Raw genomic sequence first — 21,616 nt, 5'->3', positions numbered from 1 at the left:
ATATATATATATATATATATATATATATATATATATATATATATATAAAACACACTCACTGATTGCTTGGTAACACAAATTGCTAATCAGCCAATCACATGGCAGCAACTCAATGTCACGATCGGTGTTACAAAGAACCACGGGAGAGGGAACCAATTGCAGGTCCTTGCAGGTCAAGTCTTTTATTAAAGGGTAATCCAAATAGAGTAAACAGTCCAGGCAGGGGTCGAGACCAAAACATCCATCCAAACATAAACAAGACACGAACACAAGGCAAGGACAAGAGCTGACGGACATGAATTAAACATTCAACATTAAACAAGGACTCCGTAACACAGACTCAGACAGACCGGGTATAAATACACAGAAGGATAATGAGGGAACAGGAGACAGGTGGGGAACAATCAATTACTAAACAGGAGGAAGGTGACCAAATAAGGGAACAGGAAGTGATAAGGAGAAAGACACCATGAGAAAGGAGGACACCTAGTGGAAACCCAATGAACACAAACCAGACACTGTGACAGGACCCCCCCTCTACGGAGCGGCTCCCAGACGCTCCACAACAGACACAAAACAGAGACCAGGAGGGAGGCGGACAGGTGGAGGCTCAGGGGGAGGGACGGAGGGCCAGAAACGAAAAACATGGGGAACAGGCACCAGAATGTAAACACAAAACAGGGAGACCAGGAGGGAGGAGGACCGGAGGAGGTTCAGGGGGAGGGACGGAGGGCCAGACTAACAGAGAGGAACAGGGACAGGAGTGAACACAAGAACAAAAAACAACATGAAGCCCCCCAGGGCGGAGCAGAAGACCACCACGTCCTTGTGGTTGAGGCCAAAGTCCTCCAGGGCGGGGCAGAAGACCACCACAACCATGTAGTCAGGGCGAGAGTCCCCCAGGGCGGAGCAGAAGACCACCACGTCCTTGTGGTCGAAGCCAAAGTTCTCCAGGGCGGAGCGGAAGACCACCACAACCGTGTGGTCAGGGCGGAAGCCCCCCAGGGCGGAGCAGAAGACCACCACAACAGTGTGGTCAGGGCGGAAGTCCCCTAGGGCGGAGCAGAAGACCACCACAGCCATGTGGTCAGCACGAGAGCCCCCCAAGGCGGAGCAGACCTCTGTGCGGCTGGACCAACGGGACGACGAAACTCTGGTAATCCCCTGGTGTCCTTACTGGATTCCAGAAGATTGGTGCTGGCCTGACACTGCTCATGAAGATCATTGGTGACTTGTATTTGCTCATGAAGATCAATGGTGACTTGCCTTTGTTCATGAAGATCACCGGTGACTTGACTCAGTCCTTGAAGATCACCGGTGACTTGACTCTGTCCTTGAAGATCACCGGTGACTTGACTCAGTCCTTGAAGATCACCGGTGACTTGACTCAGTCCTTGAAGATCACCGGTGACCAGCCTAGTCTCTGGAGGATCAGCGGTGACCAGCCCTGACTCTGGAGGATCAGCGGTGACCAGCCCTGACTCTGGAGGATCAGCGGTGACCAGCCCTGACTCTGGAGGATCAGCGGTGACCAGCCCTGACTCTGGAGGATCAGCGGTGACCAGCCCTGACTCTGGAGGATCAGCGGTGACTAGCCCTGACTCTGGAGAGTTCACTGGCACCTGACTCGACTCTGGAGAGTTCACTGGCACCTGACTCGACTCTGGAGAGTTCACTGGCACCTGACTCGACTCTGGAGAGTTCACTGGCACCTGACTCGACTCTGGAGAGTTCACTGGCACCTGACTCGACTCTGGAGAGTTCACTGGCACCTGACTCGACTCCGGAGGGTCAACTGGCACCTGACTTGACTCCGGAGGGTCAACTGGCACCTGACTTGACTCCGGAGGGTCAACTGGAACCTGACTCGACTCCGGAGGGTCAACTGAGACTCTCATCCTGTGCAGCGGCGCTGGGCAAGCAGCCATCTTGGGCCATGACTCTGGACAGGCGGCCCTCTTGTACTGTGGTGCTGGGCTGGCGGCCATCTTGTACTGTGGCGCTGGACCGGTGGCCAATTTGGGCATTGGCGCTGGACTAGCGGCCATCTTGTGCTGTGGCGCTGGACTGACGGCCATCTTGTGCTGTGGCGCTAGGCTGACGGCCATCTTGGGCTGTGGCGCTGAACCGGTGGCCAATTTGGGCATTGGCGCTGGGTTAGCGGCCATCTTGTGCTGTGGCACTGGACTGACGGCCATCTTGTGCTGTGGCGCTAGGCTGACGGCCATCTTGGGCTGTGGCGCTGAACCGGTGGCCAATTTCCCAGAATTCCAGTGTCTCTAACTGCGCCATCTCCTCCTGAGACACTGGATCATCCAGCCCGCCATTGAAATCGTTGTAGCCCATGCCCTCGGCCAGGGACCAGAACACCTGAGCCAGGGCACCCACTTCATTGCCCTCTTGGCGGAGGGCGATCAACCGAAGGTACTTGGTTCGCCGCTCCGCCATCTTGGCTGGGGAACGGAAAAATGACATACCGCTGGTTCCTACTGTGACGGAGTCCTTCTGTCACGATCGGTGTTACAAAGAACCACGGGAGAGGGAACCAATTGCAGGTAAGTCTTTTATTAAAGGGTAATCCAAATAGAGTAAACAGTCCAGGCAGGGGTCGAGACCAAAACATCCATCCAAACATAAACAAGACACGAACACAAGGCAAGGACAAGAGCTGACGGACATGAATTAAACATTCAACATTAAACAAGGACTCCGTAACACAGACTCAGACAGACCGGGTATAAATACACAGAAGGATAATGAGGGAACAGGAGAGAGGTGGGGAACAATCAATTACTAAACAGGAGGAAGGTGACCAAATAAGGGAACAGGAAGTGATAAGGAGAAAGACACCGTGAGAAAGGAGGACACCTAGTGGAAACCCAGGGAACACAACCCAGACACTGTGACACTCAATGCATGTAGGCATCTAGATGTGGTGAAGATGACTTGCTGAAGTTCAAACCGAGCATCAGAATGTGGAAGAAAGGGGACTTAAGTGACTTTGAATGTGAAATGGTTGTTGGAGCCAGACGGGCTGGTTTTACAGAGAATGGTCCGAAAAAGAGAAGATATCCAGTGAGTGGCAGATGTGTGGACAAAAATGCCTTGGATGTCAGAGGTCAGAGGAGAAAGGGCAGACTGGTTAGAGATGATAGAAAAGCAACATTAACTCAAATAACCACTCGTTACAACCAAGGTATGCAGAATGTCATCTCTGAATGCACAACACGTCGAACCCTGAAGCAGATGGGCTACAGCAGCAGAAGACCACACCGCTCCTGTCAGCTAAGAACAGGAAACAGAGGCTACAATTCTCACAGGCTAACCAAAATTGGACAATAGAAGATTGGAAAAATGTTGCCTGGTCTGATAAGTCTCGATTTCTGCTGCAAAATTCAGATGGTAGGGTCAGAATTTGGTGTAATGAACATGAAAGCATGGGTCCCTTTTGCATTGTCTCAGTGGTTCAGGCTGCTTCTGGTGGTGTAATGGTGTGGGTGATATTTTCTTGTCACCCTTTGGGCCTCTTAGTACCAATTGAGCATTGTTTAAATGCCACAGCCTACCTAAGTATTGTTGCCTGACCATGTCCATCCCTTTATGACTACACTGTACCCATCTTCTGAAGGCTACTTCCAGCAGGATAATGCACAATATCACAAAGCTCAAATCATCTCAGTTTTTTTTTGAACATGACAATAAGTTTACTTAACTCAAATGGCCTCCAAAGTCAACAGATCTCAATCCAATAGAGCAGCTTAGGGATGTAGTGGAACAGGAGATTCGCATCATGGATGTGCAGCCAACAAATCTGCAGCAACTGCGTGATGCTATCATGTCAGTATGGACCAATATCTCTGAGGAATGTTTCAAACACCTTGTTGAATCTATCCCACGAAAAATTAAGGCAGTTCTGAAGACAAAAGGGAGTCCAACCTGGTACTAGCAAGGTGTACCTAATAAAGTGGCCAGTGAGTGTGTGTATATATATATATATATATATATATATATGTATAATTCTATAATTTATTTTACGTCTTTTCGAAATGATAATACATAATTTAATACAATAACCACATACAATAAAAACAAAATACAATATAAATATGAATATGAATTATTATTAATATGCAAAGCTCTGTGATTTAATTTAGCCCAAATTAAAAGTAAACAGTAGAAAACTGTGAATATCAGTAAAAAAAAAGGTTTTTAAAAGAAGTAAAAAAACAACAACTAAAACTAAACAATTAGTGTTAAAAAACAGTCACAAAATAAAACAAAACATAAAATAACTGAAGTAAAAGGAAACCTAATTATTTCAGTTATATGTAATGAAATGTAACGTGCAAAAAAGTGCCTTTTCACTCAGAAAAACATTTTTATCAGAATTTTACTATGAAAGCACACTGGTTTAACAATTTACATGTTCATAGTAAAAAACATCATAACATATGCTTTACATTAAAAAAAACTATATTATCTTCAGTAAATTATATGTATTATGCCATTAAATGTAATATAATTCTGCACCATATTGGGCATGGTAACTTACAGTTACTAATAAAATGAATAACATTTAATGTTTAAAAGTTATTATTGTATTATTGTGTACTGTATTCATATTATTTATTTTGCATTTGTACATATTACTTTTTATGGAAAAAAATCACAAACTATTTAAGTGATTGTCCAAAGCTATGTAAACACAACCCTGATTAGCAAAGGATGCTGTCCACTTACACACTTGCTGTGATCTTGACACAGAATACCTTATCAGAGCTAATGTGTGTGTGACACAGACATTTGAGGGGATAAGCTCGGCTGAAGGGGCTGGAGTAGTGCTGAGTAAAGGATGGAAGAAAAGGAAGAGGAAAGTGGTGGGGTCTCTGGGACTGGAAGCCTCTTTGAAGTGATGAAACAGATCAATGAGCCAAAGACAGGCTTTGATGGCAAGACAGATCAGCTGACAGACAGTTCGGCGAAGCCTTGTTAGCATGATGAAGTGTAAGCTGGGGTGTGTGATCGCGTATGTTGTGACTGACTGACTGACTGGCAGACGCCACTTCCCTACACGCATATATCGCACTGAAAACAAAATGCTGAGCTTGTATGTGCATATGAGTGCATGTTTGAGCATTTGCCAAAGACCTAATGAAGCACACTATTCCATCGTTTGTGTGTAATTACAGAGCGGGTAGGTGACCTCAAAGGCAAAAGAGTCTCACAGTTCTGCAGAGTTTACCATGAGAGAGCAGGAGTCTGTCTCGCCTGGCAACTGCATCCCATAAACTGCACCGCACTTTCTAAACTGCATAGCAACCACTTAGCACAGACAGAAACAAAAATTCACTGCAGTGACGGGGGGAGGAGGAGGTAAAGACACAGAAAGGAGAGAAACAGAAGGCGTATGGAGGAGCGAGCAGGTGAAAAATTGACAGGAACGTTAGAAACAATGGACAAGACATATGAATATTTGAATATTTGGCTCTACGTGAACAATCTGCACTGTTTATCTTGCTAAGCTGGTGTCAGGTCTCTGCAATTTGCTATTGTGTTATTTGTTATTGCCTTTTTGCCTTAATGGAAAGGGAATGTGTCTGAACTTTGAGAGACATCAGAAACAAAAGCATTGTTTTCTGAAAGTGAAGATAATATTATATCATTCAGCAACTTTTCCATTACCCTTTCCTTCAAAGTGGTGATTCACAAGTGCCCTCACATGAGGGTGTAAAGCCTGCTCCAGTTCAGCCCTTTTTTTTGTCCTGCATCCTGTCTGATTGGCCGACGCTCCTAGACTGTAGCAGGAGGTAAAAAGTTACTGTAAATTATTTAATTACTTCTCTGCAAATGTCACAAAGACCTTATTTTTATGACGACCAGGTACCGACACACGCAAGCCCTTTTTCATGTCTCTGTCGTTAAGAAGTTTTCTCATGTGGGGAAACGGATTGTGATATATGCAAAAGCTTATTAGGTAAGAGCAATAATAGAGGAGCATTTCAGATGGGCCGATTCCGGATTCTACTGCACAGAAAATAAAAAGCGCAAGTATTGTTGGAGCTTTTTTTGACGAGGTTAGCATAAAAATGAGCTGATAGACTTGAAATTCCCAGGGCCAGGATGGGGTGAACTAAAGTGAACCTTACGCAGACTGGGCGCATTAAGATGCAGAAATACCAGATTAATGCGGGTGTAGCATTATAGTGATGTGAGTGAGGACCTTGAGAGCTGAGGGAGTACATAATTAGGTTGGGCTGCAGGAATCAACTTGAAACAATGTCCCGAAACCATGCAAAGCCAGCATACCGTCCCCTAAAATCAATGGACTATATATACATATATATATATATATATATAAAAAACATACAAAAATATATATTGAAACATATATAGAGAAAATATAAATGTAATAAAAAGATTGTAGAAGGAGATTTAAAAGAAAAACTACTTCTTAGAGAGGGTTTTTAGCATGCTGACAGTGTGACAGCAAAAATGGTAACTCTTACTGTCAACATGCTAAAACCCTCACAGAGTACTTGCCTCACTAAATTCATCCCATTTAAAGCACCGCTGACACAGCCAACAAATTCACTGCCTTCAACAATACATTTCAAGACAATTAATGTCAGAATACAAATGCACAAATGTATCTCACTATGAGCGTCGCATTAAGACGATATGTTAAGTTAAAAACATTTTTTAACTTTTAAAAACTCTATCTCAAGACTTCTGAGTTCAGTTCAGTTATTTTGTACTCTGTCTAGGTGTTAAGAACCCTGTTTCATGACGTGTGGTCAACATGAATAAGCCCTTAACCTGCATGGTTTTGCAGAGCTAACCATTAACAGCGATTTTGAAATTATCCATTTTTCATATTCCTGATATGGACACTATGGAAAAATAAGAATGTAAAAATAATTCTCAAAAAACCAACAGGCAGTGTAGGTTCTTCCCTCTGCAATTCTATCCCTATTGCAATGAGGTTTGAGTGCCTAGTGAATCTGATCAGATTTGTCTGAATTGGTGGTCCTTCCTGCAGTTACAGAGTACAGTAAGTTATAGAGTCACACACTCAATCATAGCCGGCTGCTGCTGTGCCATTATGGCAGAGAGGATGGACTTAAACTCCTTTGCTTGAGCCAATCACATCACACAAGGGTTCGTGCATGCACGCACACACACACACACACACACACACACTGCTGCCAAGCTCTCCAGATGATGAGCCTCGCTCCTGTGAATTACGTAAGAAGTGGCATAGGCATCCTCAGGCAATGTCTGTGTGTGTGTGTGTGTGTGTGTTAGGCCCAGCTCTACATGTCTGAAACTCAAAGTAAAACAAGTCACAAGCACTAACACACATAAATAACCACCACAGCCATGTCACAGCCAGTATATTTCATATCTCATGTGGAATCGTACTATGGGACACATCTTTAACAAATCTCACCAGTTTCAGAATTCTCAGCAACAGTGTAGCATCACTACTACTGATCATTAGAGACAAGATGAGATACCTTTCAAGCTGATGTGTAGTTAATATTGTGTGTGTTTACACTCTTCAATGTCCATTTTCCAATGGTCAATGGATGATTTTGTCTGTGTCTGTGAGCTAAAAAAATGCTATATAAATGCTATAAAATGCTATATACTATACACTATATACTATATCAAGCAATATACTATGAAAGTCTGTTTTTATGTGCCATTCAAAAGTTTGTGGTCATTAACGTTTTTTGAAGTTTTTGAAAGACATCGCTTATGCAAAACAATTTACAATAACTATTTTCAAGTATTTTAAAATTTCCTTTGATGGCAAAGCTGCATTTTCAGCACTCATTGCTCTAGTCTTTTAATTCAATATGCTGATTTGTACTCGAGAAACATCTTTGTTGTCACATTCCTCAGTTTAATGCATCCGTGCTGAATAAAAGTATTCCAAATTTATTTTTCATAATTGTGGATTTGTCTTATTTAACCTTTTTAACCCCTGAGACGGAAATGGGCTTTTATAGTATAAATGAAGAGTTTGGTTCCAAAACGCATTCAATCCATTTAGATTAATTTGAGTAAAAATTTGTTTTCTTTACCAACAAGTGGCAAAATGAAAACCACTATTTTCTGTTTCAAACTTTCACATAGCACCTTTAGGTTATAATAACATTAAAAATTAAAATCCAGGTTTTGATTTTCAAAGATTTTGAAATTTATTATAAAATTGTATTATTATTTTTTCCCAAAATGAAATAAATCCATGATACTTTTTTTTCTCAAAATGCAATAAATCCATTGAATCAATATGAAAGTTAACATAGTAAGTTGATCCACGTATGACAGCCTCTGAACTTGGTCAATACTAATTATATTATATCATAATCAATACTTATATACAGGCACTGGACTAAAAATACATCCGTCAGTCATCGCTTCTGAAATGAATTCAATGAGTCATCTTGTTAATGCTATAAATTAATTACAGCAATAAAATAAAATTTCATCATGAACAGGAACATGAACAACATCACATTAGACCACAGAAATTAAAAAATTACATTTCCCTTACATTCAACTTCTAAAAGTGCATTCATCTTTGCCATGTTTTATTCTTTTAGTTGACTAGTGCTATCTGCTGTATTAACAAAAACATAAATGGCATTAATAAAAACACTTACACTGACAAGCTACGCAATATCCCGCTCATAATCGAATGTGATTTATCTAATGAACACAATATAGCACAGCTTGTCAGTGATCTACAGCCCTGTGTATTAAATGTCACTCCATCTAAAAGCCTGTGATGGAGATACTATTAATACTGACCTGTACTATTAATCACAGAATCGGCTTTACTTACGAGATGCGGATGACAATCACATGCAATTTATCGTGCAGCCATTGTTTGTTGATCACAAAGTACAAATTAGAGGATTAAAACTAAGATGCGGCGTGTATTCAAAGTGTGCGTGGAACGGTGCGCTGTGATTGGTTGTTACTGTTTACGGTGTGTGGAATGGTGCACTGTGATTTGTTGAGCGGATATATCGCATTCTGCAAAAAAGGTAGTCGCAGTTTTGGAAAAAACGGGAGAAAGCATGACCTAATAACTCTGCGAATATCACATTTTGCATAAAATAAAAAATTGACTTTTCAATACCGACCAGAAACAATACGTGGAACAATACAGAAACAACGTGGGGAAGTCATGGGCTTATGGTAAGAGAGTCGGACTCGCAATCGAAGGGTTGTGAGTTCGAGTCTTGGGCCGTATTGTATCTCTGTATTGTTCCAATACGTGGAACAATACAGAAACAACGTGGGGAAGTCGTGGCCTAATGGTTAGAGAGTCGCAATTGAAGGGTTGTGAGTTCAAGTCTTGAGCTTGCAGGAATTGTAGGTGGGGGGAGTGCATGTACAGTTCTCTCTCCACCTTCAATACCACGACTGAGGTGCCCTTGAGCAAGGCACCGAACCCCCAACTGCTCCTCAAGCACCGCAGCAAAATTGGCTGCCCACTGCTCCGGTTGTGTGTTCACTGCTGTGTGTGTGCACTTTGGATGGGTTAAAAGCAGAGCATGAATCACTTTACTGATTTTGGAGCAAACATTTTTTTTTTTTTTTAATGGCGTTTACTGGAACCAAACTCTTCAAATGTAATTGCATAACATCCTACCTACTAAAATGACACCATCTAACGTTAGTTGTTTTTTGAAGGAAGCATAAATGTGTTCTTCACAGCCTATGACATCCCACAATCTTGTGCCTGCAGTTCAGTGGTGGGTGGAAAACATACAAATAGTCTCTGTAGGAACGATCTACAGGAAAAAATTTACTTAGAAATACATATATATATTTTTTTTTACCCAACAACTTCATTAATGTTGTAGTCTTTAAATATTTACTTGGTTATGTCTAAAACTTGCTTGAATTTGTTCTACATCACTAGATGTGATATTACATGTATAATGAGATATCGTCATAGAAAAATACTGTTTGATTGGGTGGAAAGTTTGCAAGGTTTCGGTCTTCATATCTTTACATGACATTTTATTCAAACACATTCATTACAAGTCCTGAACATGATCTCTTTAATAATCCGTAACCTATAATGGAGACGAAGCTTGATCATTGTGACATATGTCTTCTTTAGAAATAAATACCCTTCATTAAATTTGAATAGATCATCATTGTGAATAAAATTATCAGACTCACAGTGGGTTATATTTTTAATTACAGTGATTATGACTGTCAGCAATCAGTGTTGGAGACAAATGTGTGCATAGCAGCCAACAATCTAACAGTCTACTGCAGCAGAGGAAGTGCAAATACTCAGGATACTATTTAAAATGTATCTGCTTTACCATGAGGTCATCACACTACTTTTTGCATGTCTGTGTGTGTGTCTGAGAGGTTGATCAATAGATTTGCGTGAGAGCTGTACAGTCTTAGGGCCCGCAAGGCTAGCTGAGTTATGAGTCTGTCATTCTCTCCCCTCTGTGCCTGATAATACAATTCTCAGAGGACAGGGACCACCCAAAACTGTCTGCTACACAATAACCACCATTTCACCACCCGCATTTTAATTATTCAGATGGTATACCACCAATACTTAAATCAGTAAAAGGTTGTTTAAAGCAAAAGAGTGTAAAATAATTTGTGGCACTCTCAAAACATTGCCCAATACAGCAAAATTGGCTCAACCAATGGTGTAAGTTTGGGAGCAGGACTATATGTTTGACCATCCTGTGGCAGACAGTGGGAGCTTTTCTTTTGGTGGTTTCCTTTAATGCAAATACTTGAAAACTACATTCTCTCTCTGTCTCCTATCTTTCGCAACATCTGACTGTCCTGTCACTTTCTGCAATCTGAAGCGAGCTGTGGGAAGCAGAAAGCTTTTGGGACAGCAGAGCATTTACCCGTTGGCCTAAGACTGAAGACTCTCCCATCCCTCCCTCTGCTCTAATATTCTGGATGATTTTGCCAGGATTCAGTCATTCTGGACTCTTGATCTGCCACTTTCAGTCATTCTCAACTGGGGAGAAGTTTACATAACTGCAAAACAGATCTTCACGCTGCACACTGACACACTGAGTGGCATAAGCTACACACACTAATGTGATCTAATTAGCATTCATATAGGTATTCATAACTTACTTGTGCATCTAGCACATTCATATGCTTGGACAGAGACTAAACTGTACAATATCAATGCAATGGTAGCATCTAAAACTTTAGAAACAATTTTTGCATTTTGAACTAAATAGGGACAGCTATGGCCTAATGGTTAGAGAGTTGGACTAGTTACCCGAAGGTCACCAGTTCAAGTCTCGTTGCTGGCAGAAGGTGTAGATGGGGGGGAGTGAAGTGCCCTTAAGCAAGGCACTGAACCCCCAGTTGCTCCCCGGGCGCTGGATATATAGCTGCCCACTGCTTCAGGTGTGTGTTCACTTCTCACTGCTGTGTGTGCACTTGGATGGGTTAAATAATGAGCACCAATTCCGAATATGGGTTACCATACTTGGCAAATGTCACGACTTTCACTTTTTTTCACTTTCAAATGGAAATAATTAGGTGGGTTTTATTGTATACCTATGTTCAAATGTTTGAGCTTTGTTTGATTTTTTTTTTATATTGTTCACGAATGAATTTATATTATACAAAATAGAGTAAAAACAATAATACTGTGAAATTTTATTACCATTTAAAATAACTTTTCTATTTAATATATTTTAAAAAGTAATTTATTTCTGTGATGGCAAAGCATAATTTTCAGCACTTACACTAGTCTTCAGTAACTGATTTGGTGCTCAAGTAACATTTCTTATAATCAGTGCTGCTGCGCTGTTTAATATTTTTGTAGAAACAGTTCAAAAGAATAGCATTTATTAGAAATATTTGAAACAATATTTTGAAACTGTTACTTTTGATGAATTTAATGCATCCTTGCAGAATAATTTATTTTGCATTGTGCTGGCAAAGCTTGTGTTTTTGCACCAAATTTAATGCGTCCTTGCTGATTAATTTCTTTAAAAAAAAAAAACCTGACCCTAAACTTTTGAACGTTTGAAAGGCTTCATGTTTCAAAAGCAGTCAGTTATGTTTCATTGTCACACATTTACATTTATATTGAATCATTTAGCAGATGCTTTTATCAAAAGCAACCTACAAATAGAAGCAATCAGACCAACAAGAGAGCAACAGTACAGAATAGAATAGAATAGAATAGAATAGAATAGAATAGGTAAGTGCTAGTATTAATTGGTCAGGTGCTGACGAAAAAGATGTCTTTAGACAATTTTTTGAAAAAGGCTAAATACTCGACTGCCAGACACACAGATATTTCTGAAATAATATCTACCAATATAAATTAGATAACATTGCAAACATAACAAAATACTATGAGATATGTACCATGTATATCTGACCAGAAATACCAGTGTAACCTAAGTCAGTCACAGTTTTGCTAGTCCAGCCGAGATTTGTCAACTAACTCAATCTCTTTATCTTAATAACAGAGACCAAAATCATTCACAAAATCATAGGCAAACCAACCCATTCAGATGAATCCTGAGATTTCTTTTGCATTGCCGACAGCTCAGGATGAGACGTGAAGAAAAAAGGAAAGGACGGTTGCACTAATCACAATTTGGAGTCTCTTAGGGAGATTTTCACTTGCCCTCATCCTACGGCAGCCGACATTTATCTGATCACAGTCGTTCAAAGAGGCTAAGTATCACCAAACTCCTCTGAGAGCAAAGACGATCCGTTTCTAAAGAGGCTGTTCTCTGAAGAGCCGCCACGTATCAATTTCCACCAATATCACTCGGTGTCAAGCGAGCTGTTCTTCTGACTTGACTGACAGCAAATTATGCCATAGTGACGGCAGAGGAAATATTTTCAATTAGAGCCACACTCACTGTGAAAAGTAATGTCATGCCTCTGTGTGTACGAATGAATTGGGGAACAGGGAAATTCATTTCAAAATTAAAGGCCATCTATTTGAATATTTGAGTGTGAATGGAGATTTTGATCAGACAGGAAGTTCTTTGCCGTCTCTGAGGTGGGAATAGACATTAGTGACTTGTTCGGTTTAATTAATATCTGAATTTCTGTCCTAGGAATTATTCACTCAGGGGATGAGAGAGTCACTGAACTAATGTGATGTGCCTTACTGATCCCAGATCCCAATCCAGTTACAATAAACGTTGTTTTACAAAAGACTTATGAAAGGTCTGACTGACAAGCCATGACAGCAGATCAACTCACTTAAGCACAACAACTGGCATCAATTTAAAGCAGATTAAGCTTGTTTTGTTGTGGTGTAGCATAATGTAGTCACATTTCAGACAGGCAAAACTACTGTAACAGTGGGTCATTCGTGTCCTAATTAATTTGTCATGAACTTGACAGTGACAACCTTTAAACACAGCTAACACCTGATAACACAACTGATAATGAAACTAAATACTTACTCACAGGTTCACACTGCATCTGAAACACAGCATACATGCTATTTAATTTCCATTGTGAAAAGGATACAATCGTAAAGCTCCACTCTGAGTCCCGATGGCAAGGATTTTCTGGACGGGGTCGAATGCCATAGAGGAGGGCTGATAGGGAAAGCCATGGCGCACAGTCTGAGAATCAAATCAGAACAGAAAAATGTTTTTAAAAGCACATAATGTAAAGTTTTGGGGCATAAACACTACAGTAATTTATTTCAGGAAGTCAGCAATCAAACTATTTTAAACTTATTTATTTTTAATCGTTTGTTTTCATTTTATTCACCCAATTTATCTATTGTTTTATTTTATTTATCAATTTTAAAATTGCTTCATCATTTTTAATGTAACATATGTTTTACACAGTGTTGTTAATGTTAACTTAAACTAATAAAAAATAGTCCTTAAAATAAAGCTGAAGTAAAAAATAACAAATACTTAATAAAATATTTTTAAAAGGCAACTTTTTAATTTTTAAGATGAAGTGCTAAACCTACTAAAACTTAAATAAAAATGTAAGATTTATAGAAATATTGGGGGGGGGGGGGGGGGACTAATAAAAATATAACAGCTTGAATATGAAAACTGAAAACCTAAAAAAACAAAAGCTAATCCAAAATACTAATACATACTAAAATATAATATTAAAAAGTTTTTACACAGTATTATTTTACATAGTATTTACATTATTTACACTCTTATATAATGATATGAAGGATAGTGGCAAAGCATTGTGCATGTGTGCAGTCAAACAACCCTCCAGGGACAATTCAAAATCAATTTCAACTGAATATATCCATCTATTTAAATACCCAGATCTTTGAACTGCTCGAACGATCCTGATGTGCAGAGAACAGAGAGCTTGCTGAATTGTATCCAGAGAACAACAATGGTTGACTACAGGTTTACAGTCCTGGCTTCTGCTTAACAGCTGTCATAGTCTCACCCGGTCTGTGTAGTAAAACCTAGAGGGTGTCTAAATTGACAGCAATTCTGAGCATCAAAAAACACCTATAATGCGGTTTAGCTAGGCAGCTCACTGTGTTTAGAGACAGCCTTTCTGTCTCTGGATGTTTGTTTAGTGGCTAAAGCCGGTTACGTAAGCGGCGCTCGCAGGGACGGGTACCTGTCGGCGAGCTACGCAGCAGCAACAAGCCTCACTTCATCCTTCCCCATCTCTCTCGTTTCGTTTTCCATCTTTCTACTGATTATGTCTACTAATTAAATATTAACCTAATCCAGTGTATGTGTCTGTTTAATTTCAACCTGACAAAAATACCAAAGCCTGTGTAAATGCACTCATGTAACCTCGTTGCAAATTATTAAACGAATGGTTATTAATTAGAGAACAGTATTTTAAGAAACTGCATTAATATCGTGCATGTGACCATTTTTCTAAAAAATTGAATATTTATTTAAGTCAAAATTCCTCACAGAAATCATTCTCTTCAGAACTCATTTAGCGCTTGATAATAACATACTTAATGATAATGCCATCCGTATAATAATTATTAGATGGCGTCGTCAGGATTCTGTTTTTTATTTATTTATTTATTTTGCCTTCAAAGACTGACAGCAGCACGAGCAAATAGCATTCGAGTGCGGGCTGTGAAGAAGCCATTTATTGGTTGGATCTGTGCGAATACACCCCCTTCAATGAACGAGTCGTTGTTTGGACTGAACGAAATCAATGCATTCGTTTGCAATTCGTGATTGTATGCTGAAAATGAGGCAAGGGTGTAATTGTAAATATATTAGTATTAACTGATAAAATAATGCCCAGCAGTCAACAAAACGGATGCTAAAATGACAATTATGCTGTTATTTGGGATTTTTGTAGTGTCTCAGCATATCTCTCGACACAAATTTAAATATAGTGTAATAAGATTTGTGAAGGACTCTTTGTTCAAACGAATCGGTTGAGTAAAAGATTCAATGGCTCACTCATAACACAAAAGCCAGTTGTCGCCACCTACTGTATAACAAAGTCACCTACAGTAATGCTGAATGAACGAATCGATTTAGTGAACTGATTCAAATTTTTTATATAAATTAAATTTCCTATCCCAGCTGCAAAGCTGTCATTCTCCTACAGTTTCCACACAAACATGAGTGGGCTCAAAATCTAATATCGCATTCATTTGGATGTTGCTTTGCACAGAGCGCGATAGATGAGAAGAGAGCCTCGACATTTCCCACTGAGAACTATTAACTTCATCCACTGTGCTGCCAGATCTAATCCAGAGAGGGCAGCTAAACCCACCAACACTTCAAACTAGGCCTTTTCTTTACACATTGGACACACTGGTGTCTTAAAACCTCGTGATCTGCCTACCTAGACAACATTTTGGGAACCTATGATAGCCCAACATGATCTTTAGATACACATACTGTACAGTGTGTATGTGTGTGTGTGTGTTTTCAAAGAGAGTCAAGAATGGTGCTGGGTTTAAAAGAAAATACCAGCAAATTACACATTAATCCCAGCACAGTAAATTATGCAAGAAACGGGTTGTTTATATCCCCCCTCCCTCTACTCTAGCATCGCAGCTTCATTCTATAACCACACAATATTTAGACGTTTCAATTAAGCAGCATGTTTAACAGTCAACATTGTGAGGTGGAAACGGAAGTATGGCCAGCTAAAGTAACCGTGTTGGTAATGTATAAACGAATCTCTATGTCACGCATTAATATTTTACGCATTTGTGCGCATTTTCCAAACACAGAGTCAGCTCTCTCAACGCACAGCTTGTGAAAAGAAAAGAAAAAAATCATTTAGTCTAGGTTTGAGGGGGCAGAGTATGATAGTACAGTGTGTAACATTACACAGGCTAACATATACGAGCGTTTTAATGTAAAAACACATTCCAGTGCGCAATCAGATACTGGACACTGTTGCTTGAAATAAACCATACGAATGACATAATAACGCTGCCATACAGATTAAAGTTAGGTTTTTTCATTAGCTACAACATCATGTGATGCATCACATCCAGCTACCAACCAGAAAACACACACGTTATCTATTTTATACTAGTAGGCTATATAATCTAGTAAGCCTGTGGATAATGTGTAAAACACAGCATGTACTAAGTGGCGAGGTTTAAGAAACACACAAACACACACATCAGGGGATGTTGCACATTCACTTGTAAGCTTCCCCACCTTGCAGAGCTGGAAGTGTTCAGACTGGAGTGTCTCCGGGATGAGCTCGTTCTCCTTGGCCCCGGGTTGAGAGGATGGAGAAGGGGACGACACGGCCGTCAAGCCGTCCAGCACCTTACGGATATTAAACTTCTTCATTTTCCCCCCAGTGCGAGTGACGGAGGGGGACGGGAGCACCCGAGTCGAGATCAGCCGTGGATGCTGAGGGGGGAAGCCGCTCTCGCTCGTTTCTGCAGCACGTCTCTTTAAACCTCACATTTTAAAAGTGTTCGCAGTGTCCTCCATGGCTCAAGGCTTCGGGTTTGAACGTTGATTTGATTGTTGTTGTTTTTTAGTACCGTTTGTGGGGTGTCCGTTTATTCTGACTCGGCGTCCCGCTGCGTCTCGAATTCCCTCTATCCTCTCTCCCACTCTCTCGATCCCCTCGGCTCTTCAATCAACGCGGAAACATCGCTGCAGCGCCGCGCATGCGCACTACAGACTGAATGACTATTAAAGCGGCCTTCCAAACGCTTTTCCCGGTGACCAGGCAAGACTGTGGAGCACTGAGTGAGAGACTAGCGTCACATTGCAGAAATGAGGGGCGGGACTCTGCACCTGAAACCGCAGGGACGCAGAATGGAAAACGCATCAGCTTCTCTAGCTTGATCAGTTCATCAGGTTACCATGCACTCTGTAAAATGGATTAGATAGGGCTTATCCATCTTATCTTATCTTATCTTTATTTATTTGTTTGTTTGTTTGTTTATTTAATGATATGATTATTTTTGAAAGTTATTTTCTCTATAGGCACATACCTCACAGTCTTGGATACCAAAAGCTATCCATGGATGTTCTCTACAGTAAGAAGAACAGTTATGAAAAATCTGCACATTTCAGGCATGAATTTCAGGCCTACATATAAAATGATTCACAGATATTTCTTGAGATGATATACATTTCTAGTTATATTCAGCTCTAAAATATATTATTATATATATTATTATTATTAAGTGATGATATGATATCTAGTTTGTCTCTGTCGATGATATGAAGTCTAATATAATCTCATTGACAGAGACAAACTGGCCTCAACCAGAAAGGCATTGCTTGCTGATCGCAAAGAGTAAACTTGGCCTTCATTAAACAAGACCTTCATTAAACAAGGCCACATGTCCAAATCAATTACTAGCAACACAGTCCTAAACAGCAGTGACAAGACTGATTGTTGAGTCATTATATATATATATATATATATATATATATATATATATATATATATATATATATATATATATATATATATATATACAATATATATAGTATGCAATCTGAATCACTGTAAAAGTCATGGCAAAGTCACAGAAATACATTGGTCAAAATGTGTGGAGTGCTGCAAACTGAATTAGAAAAGATTATTGAACACGTTGACCGTTTTAACATTTCCAATAGTGTGTCAGACTATGGGATAAGTAGCTCAATGGAAACTGCCATTAGATAACATTTTATTGTAAACAGCATATTAAACGTGCATTTTCTGTAGAGTTTGAAACTCTTTGTATTGTGAAAAGCTTAATAGATGTGAACTGATTAGTCTTTAAGCTACATTTAAACTGGACAACTATTCAAAAAAATAAAAAATATTAAATTGTTTTTGCAAAAGAAAACTACAAGTGTATAAAATCTATTCACTCTTGTCTGAATGTATATCTGTATGGCTTCATTGTGTTAAATCATTTACACAAAAGCTGTAACTATAAATGTGGATATGCCAATGTTAGTTTGGAAGATATCATTTATTTCTCATTTACAGTTTGAAATCAACGTGAATCCACCACTAGAGAAAACAATAATTTGTGCAATTGCAATTAGACTTTTAACTAGATTTATAATCTGAAAACAGACCATTATAAAGGTTTGCCAACTATCTAGCTCTGTATTTACTTTGGTATGTCTGATGTGAGATAGAGAGGGTAAGAAAATAGAGGTCACAATGGCTCAACAATCAGTCTTGCCACTGCTGTTTAGGACTGTGTTGCTAGTAATTGATTTGGACATGTGTCCTTGTTTAATGAAGGCCAAGTTTACTCTTTGCGATCAGCAAGCAATGCTTTTCTGGTTGAGGCCATGTCTCTTTCAGTGAGATTATATTAGACTCTATCATATCATCGACAGAGACAAACTAGATATTATAATCATTCAATGTTAGTTTTTAAAACCTAAAGGGCCTAGTAGCAAATTACAATGTTATAGCTCAATAACAGAAAAATAACTGCTATAAATGTAAATGTAATTTAAATAAATGGCCGTAAAATAACATTTCACCTGTTTTTATAATAAACAGCATTTCAGAGAGGTGTTTTACAAATACATATCTAGACTGGGTCTGTCATATTTTAAGATTAAAATAAAGAAAGGTAGGTCAACCAGCACAGCATGACGCTAGCAACCTCAAGGTTATGGGTTTAAATCACAGGGAATAAACAAACAACTTTTTTTTTCTTTTACTTGGATTCAGTTGTAAAGGATAAAATCAATAAAAGGATAATGCATACATGTACATTTAGGATCACTACGCACAGTTTAGATTACATATCATAACAAAATAGGGTATTATGGTCTGAATAGTGACTTTAAAAAAAGTCATAGCATATGTAAAAAGTCATAGTATATGTAAATAATGTCACCTAGTTCTCATGACAACCACACTGATGAAGACAAACAGTAGGCCTTCACCCGGTTTGGAGATCCCTTTGAGACACTACCCTTTCATATTGTAACGATGGAGATAAGCATCACATGCATTTCCTTTTCAGGCCCCAGGAGAGACTGAAGAGACCCTTATAAGGTAAGGGCCGTCCTCGAGTAAGTATGAGGCACTGACCAATCACCTGCTCACTACAAACACAAAACACTCCATAAACCACACACTGGAACATCAATGACTCCATGTTTCTCAATCACTCTGTTCCCTTTTATTCATGATAATAAAGAGAAAGAGTTTAGTATTCAGCATTAAGTGGGTATGTGATTTGTAAGCTTTGATAAGACCCTGCCACTGATGAATATTTGGCTATTTCGTTAAGGAGAGGCCAGAGTTTACAGAAGCATGACTAAAGCAAGGTGCTCGCTTGCTGGCATTGGAGTCATTCAAGAAGCCAAAACCCCCTTTAATTACAGATGCAGCATTGCAATTTAGCGTGCACCAGTGCATGATCACCATAAAACTTTTTTTTTTTTAATGTTCATTATTTAGTCATAGCACCATATTTTAGTGATGCTTGATAAAAATGTAAGGTTTAAAAATGTATTATTTCCATATTTGTTATATGTGATAAATACAGGGTAATTATCTGTCTAAATTTGAAATATTTTGTGATATATATATATCGCAAGTGGTTGAGTAAAATGTATTTATTTATCTATAGAAATTATTATTTTATGCATTTAGCAGACGCTTTTATCCAAAGCGACTTACAGTGCATATTTTAAAACCTAAATTATATTACATTTATAATTCACATCTCTATTTCTCCCTTATCAAAAATATTTGAAGAAAAGATTTACTATGCAAATATACATACATCTTCTGTGATTGAACACAGGGGTTTAAACTAAGGTGAAATGTAAAGTGTGTTTAATATTGAACTGAATTATAAGGAACAGTGTATTCAAATTAATCCACCCCTAATCCTACAGAGGAAAGACTGGATGTGACATGGCTTTAAAGGGACATCATTAAGACTATAATAACAAATAAACTCACACATCTACACACACAAACACACAGCAGAAGTCATTAGCGAAATGCATTACGAGAGCTACATTTACATTTCAAATAGGCACTGTTATGCTTCCTAACACATTGCCAAATTGTTTAGTCTTTAGTTTACAGTCTGTAAGTGGTTCTCAGAAAAGAGATCTTAAAAAATTCACCCATGTCTATGTATGCCAGTTCAGTCTGTGTACTTCATCTGCTTCATGAACAGATGTTGATTCTGTACCATTGCCTTAAATAATGCATCAACAGCATCTTAATGAACAGAGAAGGCATGTGAGTTTTTGATTTGGAGAGAAAGTAATATCTGCAGCAACTTCAGCAAACAATCCCAAATGTATTCTGATGTAGAAAGTAAAGATTAAATTTAGAGTCAAAAAATGTTTTGTCATTTACTCTCACTTGTGTCATTTCAAACCTGTTTGACATTCTTTCTTTTGTATAGCACAAAATATAATCTGAAGAACATTAGGGTCCCAGCAATACTGGACCCCACTGACATTCATTGTATGGACAATTTTTTTTAATATATTATACAGATGAAAGGAAGTCATACAGGTTTGGAACAACTATCCCTGCAAATATCAATTATATTTGTGTCTCATAGAGGCCCTTGACTTGAAGAGTTACAGAGACTGAATTTCTCCTCTAATAAATTATATTTTCAAGCAAGGAATTTCTGTTTTGGGTTGTTCAGTTTTGTAGTTGCAAGTATATAATTTAGGTGGATGAGTTTTCTTTAGCAAAATCAAACCATATGCATTTAGAAACATCGAGGTAAAATCCACATTTTGCGAAAATAAGTGTTATAATTAACATTGCATGAAAACAACATAAGACTACAGTATGGTAGAGTATGTACCCACTTAGTTTGCCAGGTAAATGTGTGTGGGTTTACAGACTTGACAACAAAAAAAAAGTCAGTGCTATGAGGAGGAACATTAGTAAAGACGATGTCTCATTTGCCCTCATTGCAACATCTGCTATCAGCAGAAATAATCAACAGATGTGATAAGACACCCATCAACAATTCTCAGCACACACGCACACACACATACAGATGAACTCACTGTGATGACTAAACTGCAGGCTGCTGGCAATGACACTAAAACATCCATCTTTGAGCTCTGGGGGGTAGACCTGTAATGTAAATAGCACAATAAGATACAGAAGGACAGCAAAATTATGCTAA

The 21,616-nt window shown here is 39.0% G+C and overlaps 1 protein-coding gene across 2 annotated transcripts in view; it reads right to left on the bottom strand.

Annotated features, from left to right (window-relative positions):
• The window catches only part of LOC132092356 (syntaxin-binding protein 5-like), an 81,931-nt gene extending 64,628 nt beyond the window's left edge, over positions 1-17,303 (bottom strand). For both annotated transcript variants that reach the window (XM_059498546.1, XM_059498547.1), the window contains exons 1-2: positions 16,668-17,303; positions 13,537-13,634 (exon numbers count right to left, since the gene is read on the bottom strand). In XM_059498546.1, the coding sequence (XP_059354529.1) occupies positions 13,537-13,634; positions 16,668-16,805 (236 nt within the window). In that variant the 5' untranslated portion in view covers positions 16,806-17,303. The remainder of the gene's footprint in view (positions 1-13,536; positions 13,635-16,667) is intronic.
• Positions 17,304-21,616: the final 4,313 nt, after the last annotated feature.

Source organism: Carassius carassius, chromosome 18 (genome assembly GCF_963082965.1).
Source record: "Carassius carassius chromosome 18, fCarCar2.1, whole genome shotgun sequence".
Lineage (NCBI taxonomy): Eukaryota > Metazoa > Chordata > Actinopteri > Cypriniformes > Cyprinidae > Carassius > Carassius carassius.
This window is presented reverse-complemented; position numbering and strand designations above follow the sequence as displayed.